Source organism: Aulonocara stuartgranti, assembly GCF_965226115.1.
Source record: "Aulonocara stuartgranti genome assembly, chromosome: 15".
In the NCBI taxonomy this organism is placed as follows: Eukaryota; Metazoa; Chordata; class Actinopteri; order Cichliformes; family Cichlidae; genus Aulonocara; species Aulonocara stuartgranti.
Genome location: NC_138951.1, coordinates 2,197,564 through 2,213,681, shown reverse-complemented (window position 1 = coordinate 2,213,681; position 16,118 = coordinate 2,197,564). Strand labels below are relative to the sequence as shown.

At 41.0% G+C, this 16,118-nt stretch overlaps 1 protein-coding gene across 1 annotated transcript; it reads left to right on the top strand.

Moving 5' to 3' along the window:
* The first annotated feature begins 2,809 nt into the window (after positions 1-2,809).
* Positions 2,810-12,446, top strand: LOC309689865 (26S proteasome regulatory subunit 4). Its single transcript, XM_082506519.1, has 11 exons — positions 2,810-2,862; positions 3,377-3,430; positions 4,038-4,134; positions 4,427-4,551; positions 5,042-5,227; positions 5,936-6,064; positions 6,161-6,257; positions 8,955-9,144; positions 9,996-10,147; positions 10,510-10,664; positions 12,120-12,446. The coding sequence occupies exons 1-11, from the start codon at positions 2,860-2,862 to the stop codon at positions 12,252-12,254; spliced, it is 1,323 nt and encodes a 440-aa protein (XP_082362645.1). The 5' UTR covers positions 2,810-2,859; the 3' UTR covers positions 12,255-12,446.
* The last annotated feature ends 3,672 nt before the right edge of the window (positions 12,447-16,118 follow it).

Here is a 16,118-nt window from a genome sequence, read left to right as displayed (position 1 = left end):
TACTCACTCTCTTGTCTATTTACGTGGCTCACAAGATTAATAATCAGCCACTCTACGCAGTAATGTGCGGTTAAACCTTGGAAGCACACGACATGTGATGTTCATTAAAGTTAATTTAATAAACAAAAGTGACACTTCATTAAATGAATATATTACAGCAGAGTGCAGTCAGTAACCAGCAGAAAGTCAAAGTAATGCTAATAATTACAGATTTAACAGTAAGATGTTTAATAATTAGAGGTTTGTGCTGCTGTTTAAAGTCAACTAATGGTCAAAGAGTCATATGGAGTTACATATACATATACACAGATCAGGTATAATATGATAACCACCTGCCTCATACTGAGTTTGTCCCATGGACTCCATTAGACCGCTGATTGTGCTCTGGTATAGTCCAGAGCATAATCAGCATAATGAGTGGTGATGTGGGGCCTCCATGGATGGGACTTGTTTTTCAGGCACATCCCACAGATGCTTGATTGCATTGAGGTCTGGGGAATTTGGAGGCCAAATCAACACCTCAAACTCGTTGTTGTGCTCCTCAAACCATTCCTGAACCACTTTTGCTTTGTAGAAGTGCGATTTCTGCTGCTGAAAGAGACCTCAGCCACGAGGGAATACTGTTTCCATGAAAGGGTGTACATGGTCAGCAACAATGTTTTGGTAGGTGGTACACGTCAAAGTAAGACCCAAGGTTTCACAGCAGAACATTTCCAAAAGCATCACACCTGCTGGTTTTCTTCCCATAGTTCATCCTTGTGCCAGGTGTTCTCCAGGTATGCACATGCACCTGGAGAACAAACAAACAAATGATGTACAACAAACCGTGATTCCTCAGAGCAGACTAATTACTTCCATTGCTCCATGGTCCACTCTGATGATCAGGTAGCCATTGTTGGTGCTTTCAGCAGTGGACTGGAGTCAGGATGGGCACTCTGACTGGTCTCAGGCTCTGCAGCCACACACACAAGAAACTGCGCTGCTCGGTGTATTCTAGCACAGTTTTGGTATCAGAACTAGTGTTAACTTTGTGAACAATTTAAACTACAGTAGCTCAAGTGTTGGATCGGACCACACAAGCCAGCTTTCATTCTCTATGTGCATCAGTGAGCCTTGACCCTCCATGCTTTAGAGACTTATTTGCCTTACTGATTATTGCTTTTAGAAATTAATGTGAACAAAATACCTTGCACAACAACAAAAACAATAAAACTGAACATGTTTATGCTAGAAAGATTACCATAAAGAAAGTATGTTTGTAAAAACCATAATTCGTTTCCCTATAATTATAATACACTTGGAGGTATTCATAACACTTTCTGGTGGTAAGTGTTGTCAGGAGGTCCAGCAGGTCAGCTACTAAATCAGAAGGTTGGTGGTTCAATCCCTGGCTACTTCAGGCAAGGTACTAACCCCACTTTGCTCTCTGATGGGGTGTGAGTGTGTTTGAATGTTAGATAAAAAGCACTTACATAGAGAAGAACTGCTTGTGTGAACTGGTGAGTCAAGTGGTGCAAAACATTTTGAGTAGTCAGGTAGAGTAGAAAAGCACTATATTTACAATTCCACATACTTCACTTCTTCCACATTTGTCATGTTACAGCATTATTTCAAAATGAATTCAATTAATTTTTCACCTCAATACTCTACACAAAATACACAAATAAAAATAAAAAATAAAATACAAAAATATAACATGTACAGTATTCACAGCCATGACAGTCAAAATTGCATGGAGTTTGCCAAAAGTCACCTGAAGGACTCTCAGACCATTAGAAACAAAATCTCTGCTCTGATGAAACAAAGATTGGCATCGTTGGCCTGAATGCCAGGCCTCATGTCTGGAAGAAACCAGGCACCACTCATCACCTGGCCAGTACCATCCCTACAGTAAAGCATGGTGGTGGCATGTATCATGCTGTGGGGATGTTTTTGTGCAGCAGGAACTGGGAGACGAGTCAGGGTTGAGAAAAAGATGAATGCATCAATGTACGGAGATGTCCTTGATCATAACTTACTCCAGAGCACTCTGGAACTCAGATGGAGCAAAGGTTCATCTTCTAAAGGGCAATGACCCAAAGCACACAGCCAAGATAACAAAGCAGTGACTTTGCTACCACTCTGTGAATGTCCTTGAGTGGTCCAGCAAAATCCCAGACTTAAAACTGATTCAAGATCTCTGGAGAGATCTGAAAAGGGCTGCACAGCTCCCATCCAGCCTGATGGAGCTTGACTTGTTCTGCAAAGAAAAATGGAAGAAACTGCCCCAAAACTTTTAGCGTCATACTCAAAAATGGACTGTAATTGCTGCAAAACATTCTTCAACAAAGTATTGAGCAAATGACACGTGGGACTTGTTTTTTAAAGTGGTTTTGAACAAAATGTGGAAGAAGTGAAGCACTGTGAATTCTTACCAGATCCACTGTATGTAATACCACTTAAATTAGATGATGTGTTTGGCAAAGATGTTCAAAATTTGGACTGGAGTCTGCAAACATCTCTATCCCTAAAATGAATTGTGAACAAAAAATATCTGTGTCCTTATTAAAATGTACTAAATTGGTGACTTACTTTCTCTACTTATCAACTGCTAAGTATTCACTTTAAGTATTTCCATGCTAATCAATAAAAGAAGGACCAGTTGTTTTTTGTTTTATTCCACAGTAACTACATAATAATGTTTAATATCACGTAGAATTCGTTCACAAAGCCGTGATCGATAACCTTACACAGAACGTTAAATAAAACATAGAGGTTTTTGCCAACTCACTTCTCCATGCAGTGAAACTCTTCCGGCTGACACATTTTTGTCCTGGAGTGTTGCCGTACTGTGACGTCACTCGATAGCGACGAGCAACAATGGTAAGTGAGCAAGCAATTTTCTCTACGGCTCTTAAAATTAAAATATTGAAACCTATTATTTGCTACTTAAACTTTATTCTTCTAATTTTAAACTCCAGTATACGCGCTGCCACGTTCTTTCAGACTATTTTATGTATAACATGTGGAGTAAAAATGGAATTAAACATAAACATCAGTCTGCTAGCGAAAGGAAAGGCTAGCGACATTTGCTTTTTTCCTCGGGTGCCGTTGTCGAAGCTCTCAGCCATCTAAGCCATTCATATTTTCGATCGATGATTTCATCTATTTTTCTAATGTTAGTAATGTTTTAAAAAGCACAACGGGTTCTCTGTTAAAGTTTGTTTTTCCCGTGGTGTAAAATAAAGGGCTAGCACTTTCCAGTTGCCTGTGAGGCGCTAAATATATCGCTGAGCTAACTGGTGATTTTGGCTTACAGATATAATCGTCTTTAAGAGACAAAGTGAACTCGTTCTTTAATTTCTACTGTGTTAACACAAGTGTGTTTTTCTTCTAGGGACAAAGCCAGAGTGGAGGCCACGGTCCAGGAGGAGGCAAGAAGGATGACAAGGTGAGAATGCCAGCTGATTGTTTTGGTAGCAAAGGTTTATCTTTACAGTGACGTCTGAACAAGTACCTCGTACCTTCTTGTCACTATTTTTTATTTCCAATACTGTGCAAAGGTTTTCATGCCACATTTTACTTCTAATGAGCCAGACTTGTTTTTTTAATGTGGCATGGTAATGAACCCAACACAACCAACACAGTAAAAGCATTTGTGGATAGAATATTACGCAATGGAACACCATCAGTCAAGGATTGGCCTCCACAGAGCCTGGACTTAAAATATTATTTAAACTCTGTGGGATAATCTTGAAAGAACAGAAAAAATATGTGCATTTTTCTCCATGACTGTACAACAGACGAGTGCCAAATGAAAGACATGAAACTGAATTCTTACCTCTAAAGTGAGGGGATCTGGTGGCTTCCTTACATAGTGGGTTGCATTTTGCTGGCGTCATGGTTTGAGGAAATGGATTGTATGTATTGGTATGTATTCAAAGGTCCTACATAATAGGCTGATAGGATGTGTTTATGTTGTTACATAAGTAGTTTGAGCTTTGAAACTGTATATAATGTTTCCCACTGTTAATTTGTTCTTTTTCTGCTAAATGAAGGATAAGAAAAAGAAGTATGAGCCTCCAATACCCACCAGAGTTGGCAAGAAAAAGAAGAAGACCAAGGGACCAGATGCTGCAAGCAAACTACCATTGGGTAAAGGAGTGAAAAGCTTTGCACTGGGAACAAAAATCTCTGCTGCCAGCTTGTTTTCCTGTAGATCAGAAAATTGACATTCATAATTACATTTTATTCCATGCTTTTATTCGATATTCTGTGTGAATTCATTGGATGCATCCCTGGACACTTTGTTTTTACTCAAGATATCATGGATAATTGGCAGTTTCTAAAGTTGAAATCTTTTCCTTTGTGTGACATAATATTTGTGGTTGTATCAACTGGGTTATATGCTGTGCATCTTTTTGACGTTCTGCTTGTTTGCTTTCAGTTACACCTCACACTCAGTGCCGCCTGAAGCTGCTGAAGCAGGAACGGATCAAAGACTACCTGCTTATGGAGGAAGAGTTTATCAGGAACCAGGAGCAGATGAAGCCCCTGGAAGAGAAACAGGAGGTCAGCATTTGCACCTCAAATACCACACTTCTTTCTGTGAAGCAGGTCTGGGTGAAATGAAGTTACCAAAAACAAAACAGTAGTGTTGGGGATCTTGTCAAAATTAATTATTAATTTAACTAATTTAATTAATTATGACCTCAGAATTCAAATTCATCATGCAGTACCACCTGAATAGCATCTGACTTCCAATGACTTCCTTTTTCAAAATGACAATGATCCCAAACACATTGCTGTGCAGTAAAAGCATATCTGGGTTAAAAACACACAGTGGAGCTTTAATTATGCTGAGGTCTGGCTTGTTTTTGTAACCCAGATACCTCAGCATAATTAAAGCAGCGTGGGATCATCTTGACAGTATTTGTCAAAAAATAATTTCCCCCAGGGATCAATAAAGTATTCTGATTCTGATTCTGATTTGTACCTGACTTCATTTTGTGCTCCATGTCTGGATCAAATGAAGTTATTCCAGTGCTGTTTGTATTTACAGGAGGAAAGGTCAAAGGTAGACGACCTGCGGGGGACCCCCATGTCTGTAGGCACCCTGGAAGAAATCATAGATGACAACCATGCCATTGTGTCCACCTCAGTGGGATCAGAGCACTACGTTAGTATCCTGTCCTTTGTGGATAAGGATCTTCTGGAGCCAGGCTGCTCTGTCCTGCTCAACCACAAGGTAATATTAATATTTTCTTATTTAGATTAGATTAGATAGAACTTTATTAATCCCTCGGGTGGGTTCCTCTGGGAAATTCGATTTCCAAAAAAGCACAGCACCGACAGAAGTTACAGAGTTACAGAATATTATATGTGTATGTATATATATATATATATATATATATATACATACACACACACACACACACACACACACACACACACACACACACACATATATATATATATATATATATATATATATATATATATATATATATATATATATATATATATATATATATATATAATACAGAGACAATATAAATAAAATATACGAAGGGGATAAATAGGAATAAAAATACAAGTGAATTGCACATTTCAAGTATTGAGTCTATTGCACCGTTGACTATTTACAAAAGTATTGCACAAAAGGTATTGCACAGTGAGGTGAAGAGGCACTACAGCTTAGTTGTTCCCCCCTCCTTTGTCCTCCTGTTTCCCCTCCCTCTCCCCTCCAGGGGGAGAGGACCAAAGAAGAGAGGACCAGTGAAGACCAAAAAAAAAAGTGTTAATGAACTTCCCAGCAGTGTTTTTGACCCAACTCCACCACCTAACTTAATACTCATTGACCTTGGGTCAGTGAGTATTAATCAATTCCCCAAAACTGAATTTAGCTGACCTCAAAAATTCACACTAGTTGTCTTGTGTTTGTATATTATTGTAGGTTCATGCTGTGATCGGGGTACTGATGGATGACACTGACCCCTTGGTGACGGTGATGAAGGTGGAAAAAGCCCCACAAGAAACCTATGCTGACATCGGAGGACTGGACAATCAGATCCAGGAGATTAAGGTACACTATGACAAGAAGCCAGAAGCCAAACTGACGTCTTATAGTGAAGTGCTTCTTTTTAGAGATTAACTGCATTTTTAAACAAATTTCTAACAGGAGTCAGTGGAGCTGCCTCTTACACATCCAGAGTATTATGAAGAGATGGGCATTAAGCCTCCCAAAGGAGTCATCTTATATGGACCACCTGGCACAGGTAAGTCTCTGAACTGTGGGTTTAGGCTCTTAAAATTTTTTTCTCCTGCCAACAAACATTAGTGTCCACACTGATATCAGTCATGCTGTAGGGAAATAATAACCTATGAAATCATTTTAGTGGTTTTGTGTCATCTCTCCATTCATCCTACTTCTTAGAAGTTTTAAGATCCTTTTCAGATCTAACCTTTAAATATTAATACTTTTCTGTAATTTTCAAACTCCACTATAAGGCACTATAATATGATATTCAGTGTGAAAGAAAGAAAAACTCTGCCATCAGTTCTTTTTAATAAAGTGTCCAAAGATCAGTTTCTGCCTTTAAAAAGAAGTGATAGTCCTGTTTACTGTTGTTGTTGTGGTGGTGATTGGTTGTACAGTGAACTCCACCACAAGTGTTTATAATATTTTAATCGCTTAATGTCTGCTCAGAAATCACACGACACTGTTTGAATATCTCATTTTATGAGTTTACATAAAATCTGTTCTTGACTGAAGACGATGTCAGCAGCATGTCCCAGCACAATGACTGGGACATGCATTGTGCTTTGACTTAGCTGTAAATTTCACTGTCGTGTCTGGAGCTCGCTGGTGTTTTTTATGAGGCGCTGCATGTCATTGCCGTTTCACGTAGAAAGATGCTTTGGGCTGCTTTCCTGCCACGAGGGGTCGCCACAGCAGACAGCTCTGCATGTTTGATCTGGGAGAGTTATACGCCAGATGCTCCTCCTGACACCTCCCCAGTGGGGCTTTGTCTCTCCTGCTAGAATTGAACCAGAGATGTTGAAAAACACAAAGCTAGAGCAGGGCGATGTGACCAAAAATATTTATCACGATATACATTTGAAAATTTGCGATAACGATATAATTGACGATATAATTGACACCAGACAAAATACTTTACAACTCCGCAACTTTATTAGTGCAAAAAAAAAAACCCATCAATGTATTTTCACTTAAACAAGCAGCTGTTTTTTATGTGCATTTAAGTTATATAAAAATGTAACAGTGCAAATTCCTCGCTGACAGTTTAACCAAAAAACATTTCCAGTGGAAACTGGCCGACATATCCTCAGCATAACCATGTATAACATCCACAAAACTTAAAAAGAGGTTAAACACACACAATACAGTAATATTATGTTGAAGCACAGTACGTATCACTCCGCGAGGCTCCGCCTACAATAGCCGTAATGCTCCGACAATCCATCAAGCGGTGCGGCTTCGTAGCTCAGCAAAGTCGTACTGAAACCTTTAACAGATTTTCGAGCGCCGTGCACATAAAATCGTTTCGAGGTCAGTAAACACAACCAGAGTTCAGACATAAGGCGCACGGGATTATAAGGGGCACTGTCGATTTTCAGAAAAATCAAAGGATTGATTTTAAGTGTGACGTATTTTCCAAACAACACGGTAATAACGACGGCCCGCTAGCATGCGCTACCAGAAATAGTGCTTTGTTGTGTATCTGACGGACGAAAGCTGAACCAGTTCCACACCAGTGAAGCTGCAGCATTTTTACAAACCAGTTCTGGTTCATCCGTTTCATTTAACGATCTGCTTTCACCGCCATGCTTTTTCCGACGTGTGCGCATGCGCGTTTTACCCATATTCTATCGCGATATTTCATTTTTCTATCATTGCCCAAAATTATACTGGTATTCCCGTGAACGGTATGATATAGCCCAGCCCTACACAAAGCTATGTATTTTGGTACACTTCATATGTTTGGCTATTTATTCTGTAATTTTCAAGGGCGTCCAAACAAACATAGCAACATAGTTTCACAATTTCACTCTAAAAATGGTTGTCTTGAGGGGATTTTGAGAAATATCTTAAACAGAAAAATAATAGTACGGCGACTGCAGAAAGTTGACTTTCTTTCAGTGAAGGTATTTTTGTGTGAAGGCCATCGTGTCTGTGAACTGTGCAGATGATTGAGTTCCTAATTTAGCTGCTCAGTGTTTAATATTTTATCTTCAGAGTTCATAAAATCCTTTTAACTTCTAATAAAACATTTCCAGTAATGTTAAATACATAATGCATGGAAAGCGATAAAGCTAAGTGAGTAATACAAGCGAGTTAGCTGTGATTATGTTATGGAAAGCTGTGTAACTCTTTCCCCTATAAAGATTCCATCTGATGATCTCCCGTCTACCCGTAATGATGGGTTCTGACGCCTCAGTATAAATCAATAAAAACTTTGTTTGAGGACAATTAGAATAGAAAATTTACAAAAAAAATTTTTTCAAGGGTAGCTGCGTCGGCAGAGATCACCCTCACTAACTTCTGATGCAAAGCCAGTCGTTGTGTTCTGTAAGCAGGCCTGAAATATGACACAAACTGCACAAAGCTTAAAGCATTACTTTTAGGAGGCTTCCATAGGGGTAAAGAGTTAAGCCTTCTTAGAAACTGTAGCTGGTGATCTTTCTGTCAGCAGCCACAGGAAATGACATTTGTGTAATGAGCTCTTTGCGACGCCATTTTTACTGGAAATGTCCGCAATTGAATGCAGGCTCATGGTCACAGACTAACTGTTCTTCATGTTGCATTGAAATGAAAGATTAAGGTTCAAGTGAAACAGAGTCCAGTCCTACGCTGGACTCTGTTTCACTTGGATTAAACTATACTCTTTTAGGGAGTTATATAGACGTGTGGCAGGTATGTTTTACGCTTTCCTCTGTTATGCATGTACCAGGTAAGACACTACTTGCCAAGGCTGTAGCCAATCAGACATCAGCCACCTTCCTGCGTGTGGTGGGCTCAGAGCTGATCCAGAAGTATCTGGGAGATGGGCCCAAGCTGGTGCGAGAACTCTTCAGGGTAGCAGAGGAGCACGCCCCTTCAATTGTCTTCATCGATGAGATTGACGCCATCGGCACAAAGAGGTAAAAAGAAGCTCTGAAAGCATCGGCACAGTGATGTTTTACCTGTGCTGCTGAGGAGCTGGAAGGGGACGCCAAGGTGTTGATTAGTATGTGTGATAAATGGCGGCGTTTTTTTTATATACTTTCACAGCACATTAACAGTGCAAGGTGATGTGCTGCTGCAGGGTTTTCGTCATCTCAAGTACAGGATGCTGAGTTTATCAGTTACACTGCACAGTCCTTTCTTACACGTTTTACACTTCATTTCGCCTCTCACCCTGCTGCAGGTTGTAATAGTTCAGGGTGTAGTCTTTGCAATAGGAAATGTGTTTCTGTGACCACAGGCAGCTTGCACAAAGTGGTGGCTGCACAGTGTAGTGCTGCTAGGAAAATATGGCACTACTTGACATTAAAAGCTGCTCAGTTCCCTGATTTGTTTGTAAAAACTTTAAAGGATAAAACAATTCTGAGCAGTGTGTGTCACTGTTCCCATCCTCTGCCCATGTGTCTATTGTAACTGTTTTCTTTTTCTTTGCTTGCTGCATGTGCTGCTCTTGTTGAGCGCTGTGAGATCACTGCAACAAACAGACTTTGTTGTATGAACCTCAGACTGCAGGTTACTAGGCTGCACTATGATTTCGACAGTCAGTGCACCTCCTCCTCCTTTTCTCCTCGATGAAGGTCTACATTTTGTCCAGCACATTCTCCAGTTTTTATCTTGATTAATTCTCAGCCTTCACTTTAAGCTGAATAAAAGGTGCCACACAAATGAAGCCTGTTTGATGGAGGACCATAAGCAAGCCCATGACGGGAGACAATGTACGGGATGCCTTTGATTTTCACGTGGTGTGTTCACTGCCTGTGTTGTGTAGGTACGACTCTAACTCCGGCGGTGAGAGGGAGATCCAGAGGACCATGCTGGAGCTGCTCAACCAGCTGGACGGCTTCGACTCGCGGGGAGACGTTAAAGTTATCATGGCCACCAACCGGATAGAAACGCTCGATCCAGCTCTCATCAGACCCGGTCAGTACCAGTGTGACTGTCACCGGCCTTCCATCTTTATTCACATCCACAGTACTGTAAACTAGACTGACATTCAGGACATGGCTGCATTTTGTTGAGTCACTGCAGCGCTGCTTTTGGAAGTGACTGTTCATATTTTGTTCTAATCAGCCACGAGCAGTAAAATGTTCTTCCTCAGTGTTTTTCCAGAAAAGACTCAGTGCTGTCTAAGCTTTAGCAAACACTGCTCCAAGTCCTGCTTACGAACAGTGTTGGGAGTGTCATGAGAAAAGTAGCTCCATAAATATCTTCCCTGCATTATTAATGTATGATTGATCACCTGAGTTTGATTAACAAGACGGTTTTTCTGTCGTACTCCTCAGGGAGAATCGACCGTAAGATTGAGTTTCCCCTTCCCGATGAGAAGACCAAAAGAAGGATCTTCCAGATCCACACCAGCCGTATGACAGTAGCAGATGATGTCACCCTCGATGACCTCATCCTGGCAAAGGATGACCTGTCGGGAGCAGACATCAAGGTAAGAGAAGACTACAGGCTTTTTTCTCTCTCTTTGGCACTCACACCTTTTTCTTCAGAGTACAAAGAAGCACAAAAAACAATAACTGAAGACAGAAACTGACACATTCTAGCTCAGCACAAGTTTTTCCCTCCCAGTCCTCCAGCTGTGATGGTTTGACCAAGTGAATGCTGTGAGGCTGAACTCGAACTGTATTGAATTTTCTGCTCAATGCAAACTTCAGTTTGCTCATTTTTTCCCTTCCATGCAGACTCTGCCGAACAGGAAATCCATTTTTAATTCACAGGGAAAATAATTTTTCACATTAAAACTATTTTTTTAAACTTTAAAAATTAGTAAACAAATAAAACTACCATGAAATGACTTGTTCAGTGTTAAGAAATTACCCCACAAAGTTTGCTGTTCACTTCCAAAAGCTGAAACTGTGGCTGTACTTGTAGACCTGACAGTTTTAGCTACCAGTCTATTAACCACTTTACTGCTTTAGCATTAGCTAACACCAAGCTCAAATTGTCTGCCAAAGCATTTAGATGGTTTTTAAATGTTTCACCCCATTACATTTTTTTGTGCATTTGTGTGAAAAATAGAAATCGATAAAGATGCTCAACCTGAAATCTGAATTGGCGTAGGGATCTCTGCTGGACTGTTTAAAACATGAGTGAAATACGAAGCATGTCCAGCCTCTTTGCATCCTAGCAGAGGAGCTGTGTCCTGCTTTCTTCATTTGCTCCGGCCTCGCTCTGATGCTGCAGCCATCTATTGATTGTGTGAGGGCTTGGCGGCGAGCCAGTTCACACTGTGGCTCAGCAAAACGGGGAATAAAATGAGCAGAAAAGGCTGCTTGAAGGAAAGCAAGCGGGGGTTGATTTTCTAAATGATTTTCACATCAACACTTAATTAACTTTATTAAGTTCCCCGTTAAAAAAAGACCTGGCCCAAAGTGTTCGGATCACTCACACAGCTTTGCTGCCCTCGTGTGGAGCGTGGCAGAATGACACATGGAGATTTCTTGGATGACATTTAAATGGAAATGTTTGGGAAGCAAACAATGAGTTTGAATATTAGGGATGTCCTTTCTTTCCTCAGACAAACATTAAACATTAAGGCTCTGTCTGACTCTGACTGACATGACTGTTCATGGTCAGTTTGACATCAAGTCAAGCCACAAACAACCGGCTGTTTATTTATTATAGCTCGTACCGCTTTGTCACATATTTGTATCGAATTCCTTCAAGTAAGCCATTTTCACGTTCTATTTAGATGTTCGTAGGTTTTGCCTGAGATTATTCAATGAAGCATTTATCCAGGAAGATAAACTTAAGAATCTAAATAACAGCACAAATCAGAGCTGTTATCACAACCAGTCTACGTTATTTTTAGACTGTGTAACGTGCTTGTTTTTCCTCCAGTTTGACTCTTGTTGCTCTCCCTGTGTTTCCTCCTTTCATCCTCCAGGCCATCTGCACAGAAGCAGGCCTCATGGCTTTGCGAGAGCGCCGAATGAAAGTCACCAACGAAGACTTCAAAAAGTCCAAGGAGAACGTTCTGTACAAGAAGCAGGAGGGCACGCCAGAGGGGCTTTACCTCTAACCTTGAAACATTTTTGTTTTCTCTCATCCTCCCCACCCCATCACTATCTATCGCTGTGTGAAAGAGAGGAGGCAGCAGCTGAGTCGCCTCCTCAGAGAGTTTGATATATTTTGTGCATGTCATGTCTGGCTTATCCCGCTCTCCTTTAACCGTTACGTGTTAAAACAATAAATGACAAAATATAATATCTAATCACTGCGTGTTCTCATCACTTTTTCTTTCACTTTGCTGCAGCAGCATCTGCTTCCTTTTCACTTCCTGTAGTCTTCATTGGTTGGCTACAACATTTTGAGATATTCACATGAATTATGAGACTTCTCCCGTTGACCCGAGTGTCATAAATAGTCCTGTTAATACACAAAGTCTTGTTTTGTGTGTTCCCCATACGCAGCACAGCACACTGGCTATTTAGAGATTCTCAGAATGTTTGGGATGAAACGCCCTGATTGTGATGTTTCACTCAGCCGTCACCTCCAGGAGCTGCATAATGTCACTGCACTAATGCCCAACTTTTTAAGTGTTTAGAGAATGCAGAGTGGGTTTTGGTACATGTTTATGTTTGTGCGCACAACCCCCTCCCCTATTTAAATCAGCCTCCAAGTTAAGTAAATCCAGCTAAGCTGCCCTTGCTGCAGTGTGACACACGGAGAGCGGCAGCGTTGATTTAATTCCTCTTGATGTGGAGCCATGTGCAACTCGCTGCTCAGCAGAAAGTGGCCCCATGCAGCACGGGCATCAAACCACTCACCGGGCTCCAGTGAGGACCGAGCTGCTGCTGCTGTTCTGCAGCCCCCTCCTCGCAAGCTCTCTCGCCTTATTAAATCAGTCACGCATTTCAACTGCAGCTCATTCAGCAAATGGAAGAATTGAAGGGGGTAAAAAAAGAAAAACATTTAAATCAAGCGCAGCGCGTTTGGGTGCCGGCAGATGGGTGCCGTGTTTTATAATGAGACATTTGCCCTGTCAGCTCAAGGCTGGGGTTGGGTATTAACAGCCCCCGTGAGCGCGTGCACACACACGCACCAATATGAGCTGATGCAGCTGGGTGTCGACACACTTTGATAGTTTCCATTTAATGCGCTCTCCCAAAAAAACAACAAAACCCCTGAAGTTCCCGCGTATTAGAGAAAAAAAAGAACAAAGTGCTGTATCAGAAATGCCTTTAATTGTCTTTGTGTTGGTTGGAATATTTAAATACTTATTTGCCTTGCAAATCTTGTATCAATGTATTTGTATATTTTAAACAGCTCAAAGTCTTTCCTAATGGCTGACTAATCATTCTCTGATACTGTCTCAGGTAAGCCCCACATATCCCCCGCCCCCCTTAATTTTTTTAAGAACATAAAGGTTTAAGGTGAGAAAAGGGGATCGTAAGGCATACATACAAAACAGCAATATTATGTTTCATATGCCATTTGTGCTGGAAAATAACCAGCAGAGCTCATGCTTTCGCCTCTGTGATTCTGCAAAGAGCAAACAATTTAAAGAAAAGACACAAATGTGTGAGAGAGAGTCGGAGAGATGCAAAGCAATAGCAGGAAAAAATGTATATCTGCTTATGTAATGGCCATTTCTCCCGTTAAACAGGGCGAAACACTGAACAAATTCAGTAAGAGGTCACGATTAGTTCCAGCAGATTAACAAATGAAACGGCTCAACTTGAGTTAGTTACTCGACCTGATGAGAGGGCTGCGAGGAGCCCGGCTGGAACACATAGACGCACTATGCCGGGCTAAAGCTTCCACTAAGATATTTAAGAAGATATTTAAAGGATGATCTGTCTTGGTGACCAGTTCCACTGCTACTCTGTAACTGTAGATATATTAATCATATCTAATTATAAATACAGTCATAATGACTGTTGCATCATATGTTTTTTTATTTTTTATTTTTGGGGGGGTTGTATGGAGAAGAGTCGTAATGTTCAAAGTTCTGCTGTTAAAATAGCTTTGACTGTGATTTAAAACATTTTGGGGCCTTGTATCAGTTTAGTCTCAGGATACCAAAGGTCTTCTCTCTAAGATCAAGGTTGAGAAACAAAGCTGCGACTGATGAAACATTTCAGCAACCCACACGCTGTCATCTCACTGTTAGAAATGGTTTATGAAGGATTCATACCCTTCATACGAGGCATTTTTTGTCCTTATGAAGTGTGTGGCGTCCTCCTGTTACCCGCCTGGCTGCTGTAAACAAGCGTCCAAAATTTCTCCACTTTGTCCGCTGGGTGGTGCTTTGTTGTCGGGCACGCTTCACACTCTGTGGCGGGGGTCTTGGTGGTGTGTGTGCGGACTCTTGTGACAGCACTGCGATGCCGTCTGCTCTGCCAAATTCTGCACCGTCATTCCCACCTGCCCAAGTCACAGTGTTATACCCAGGAGTCAGCCACTGTTATTACTAAGAGTAATAACACAGGACGGCTCATTTTTAAACCCACTCCCCTTTTCTCGTCTGCGACCGAAAACAAGCAGCTAGCAACCCCGCCGTGCTTTACTGTTAATTTCGCGCAGGCCTTCCAAACCTTTGTGGCAGCCAATAGCAAATGTGCGCACTTCCTATATCGAGCCTATTAAATGTTTACCCCTCGCCAATGAAAAGCCGTCGCTTCTCCTCTCGCCCCAGTCAAATTTATTATTATACAAAATAAATAATTGCTTAAACTCCTCAAACAGCGAAAGCGAGGCTCTGAAAGGCGCGTTGTTTTTAAGTTTTATGTATTTGTACTTATTCTGTTTCCATCAAGTGCCACTGCCTGGTGCAATGCAGGTCCCGTGTAGCCAATCGATGGTGCCGACACATGGAGTATAATATTGCAGGTCTGCAGCGGCCAATCAGAAGCGACCTCACACACCGGCACAGCAAATCTCCGGCGTCAACCGGGCTTCCTACACTGGCGGTATCCTTCCGCGACTGCAAACTAGTACTCATATTAGTAAAACATACCTGCCCCTAGAATAATAATAACAATGTAAATCCTGAGCTATAGCTGGTAGCGTCAAAATTTCTTGTAATTTTTACTTTACAACTCGTCATTTTATAAACCCAGTGAAGTTGCCAGACTTCAACTGTTCCGATCTCTTTTTAATTTAAAGACACAGTATGTTTTTTACCACCACATCGTGAGTTTTGAACATTGAATGCTAAACTTGTTACCAATAATAAAATAAACTTTTGGCTAACGCTAATTATCAAACTGTAGGAAAGGTTTTTACAGTGTTTCCAGATAAGTATTAATCACTGGAGTTCGGTCAAACAATTTACTAGTGCATGCTATCCTCTGAAATGTGGCCTCATCTTATTCTTGATAAAGATGAAGGTGTTAATGGTTTGCTTCACACTCCTTCTTTTCTACTTAAAGTTAATTATGGTCTTTATATGCATCTTAATGGCTCCATAAATAGTTGGGCTTAACTTTAATGTGCTGCTTTACTGCTGCTTCATTCAGTTATTGCCTAAAAGCTCCCAAGGGGAACTAACCATGTAAATCTATAAGCAATATTAGTCTGCATTAGTCAGCAAACATCCAAGTGAATAAAAAGTAACATCTAGAAATATTTATTCAGATCATGTTTACTAGCAGGCTCAGAATTTCAACAACATGGGCAGCGGTGTTTGTCTGCATCAAAAAGAAAAACAACAACACAAAACGTAGAATAATGTGTAAAATAACTGCATGTCTGCCACATCCCAAGTTGTGTAGTTTGACACGAGTGCAGGGACGCTCTCTCCATGTACTGCAGGCGTTTTGGCCCCAGTGATTGACGTGTCCACTGCTGGAGGCCCGCGTCGCTGTTGCTGCTGCAACAGCCCTGAATTGAAAATAAGGAAGTGAGTGATCAGTGCTAGTGTGGCGGAGGGATACACGAG

Coding starts and splice junctions, on each gene's coding strand:
- LOC309689865 (XM_082506519.1), top strand. Junction 4,552..5,041: donor CCCTGGAAGAGAAACAGGAG/GTCAGCATTTGC, acceptor TTGTATTTACAG/GAGGAAAGGTCAAAGGTAGA. Junction 10,665..12,119: donor TGTCGGGAGCAGACATCAAG/GTAAGAGAAGAC, acceptor TTCATCCTCCAG/GCCATCTGCACAGAAGCAGG.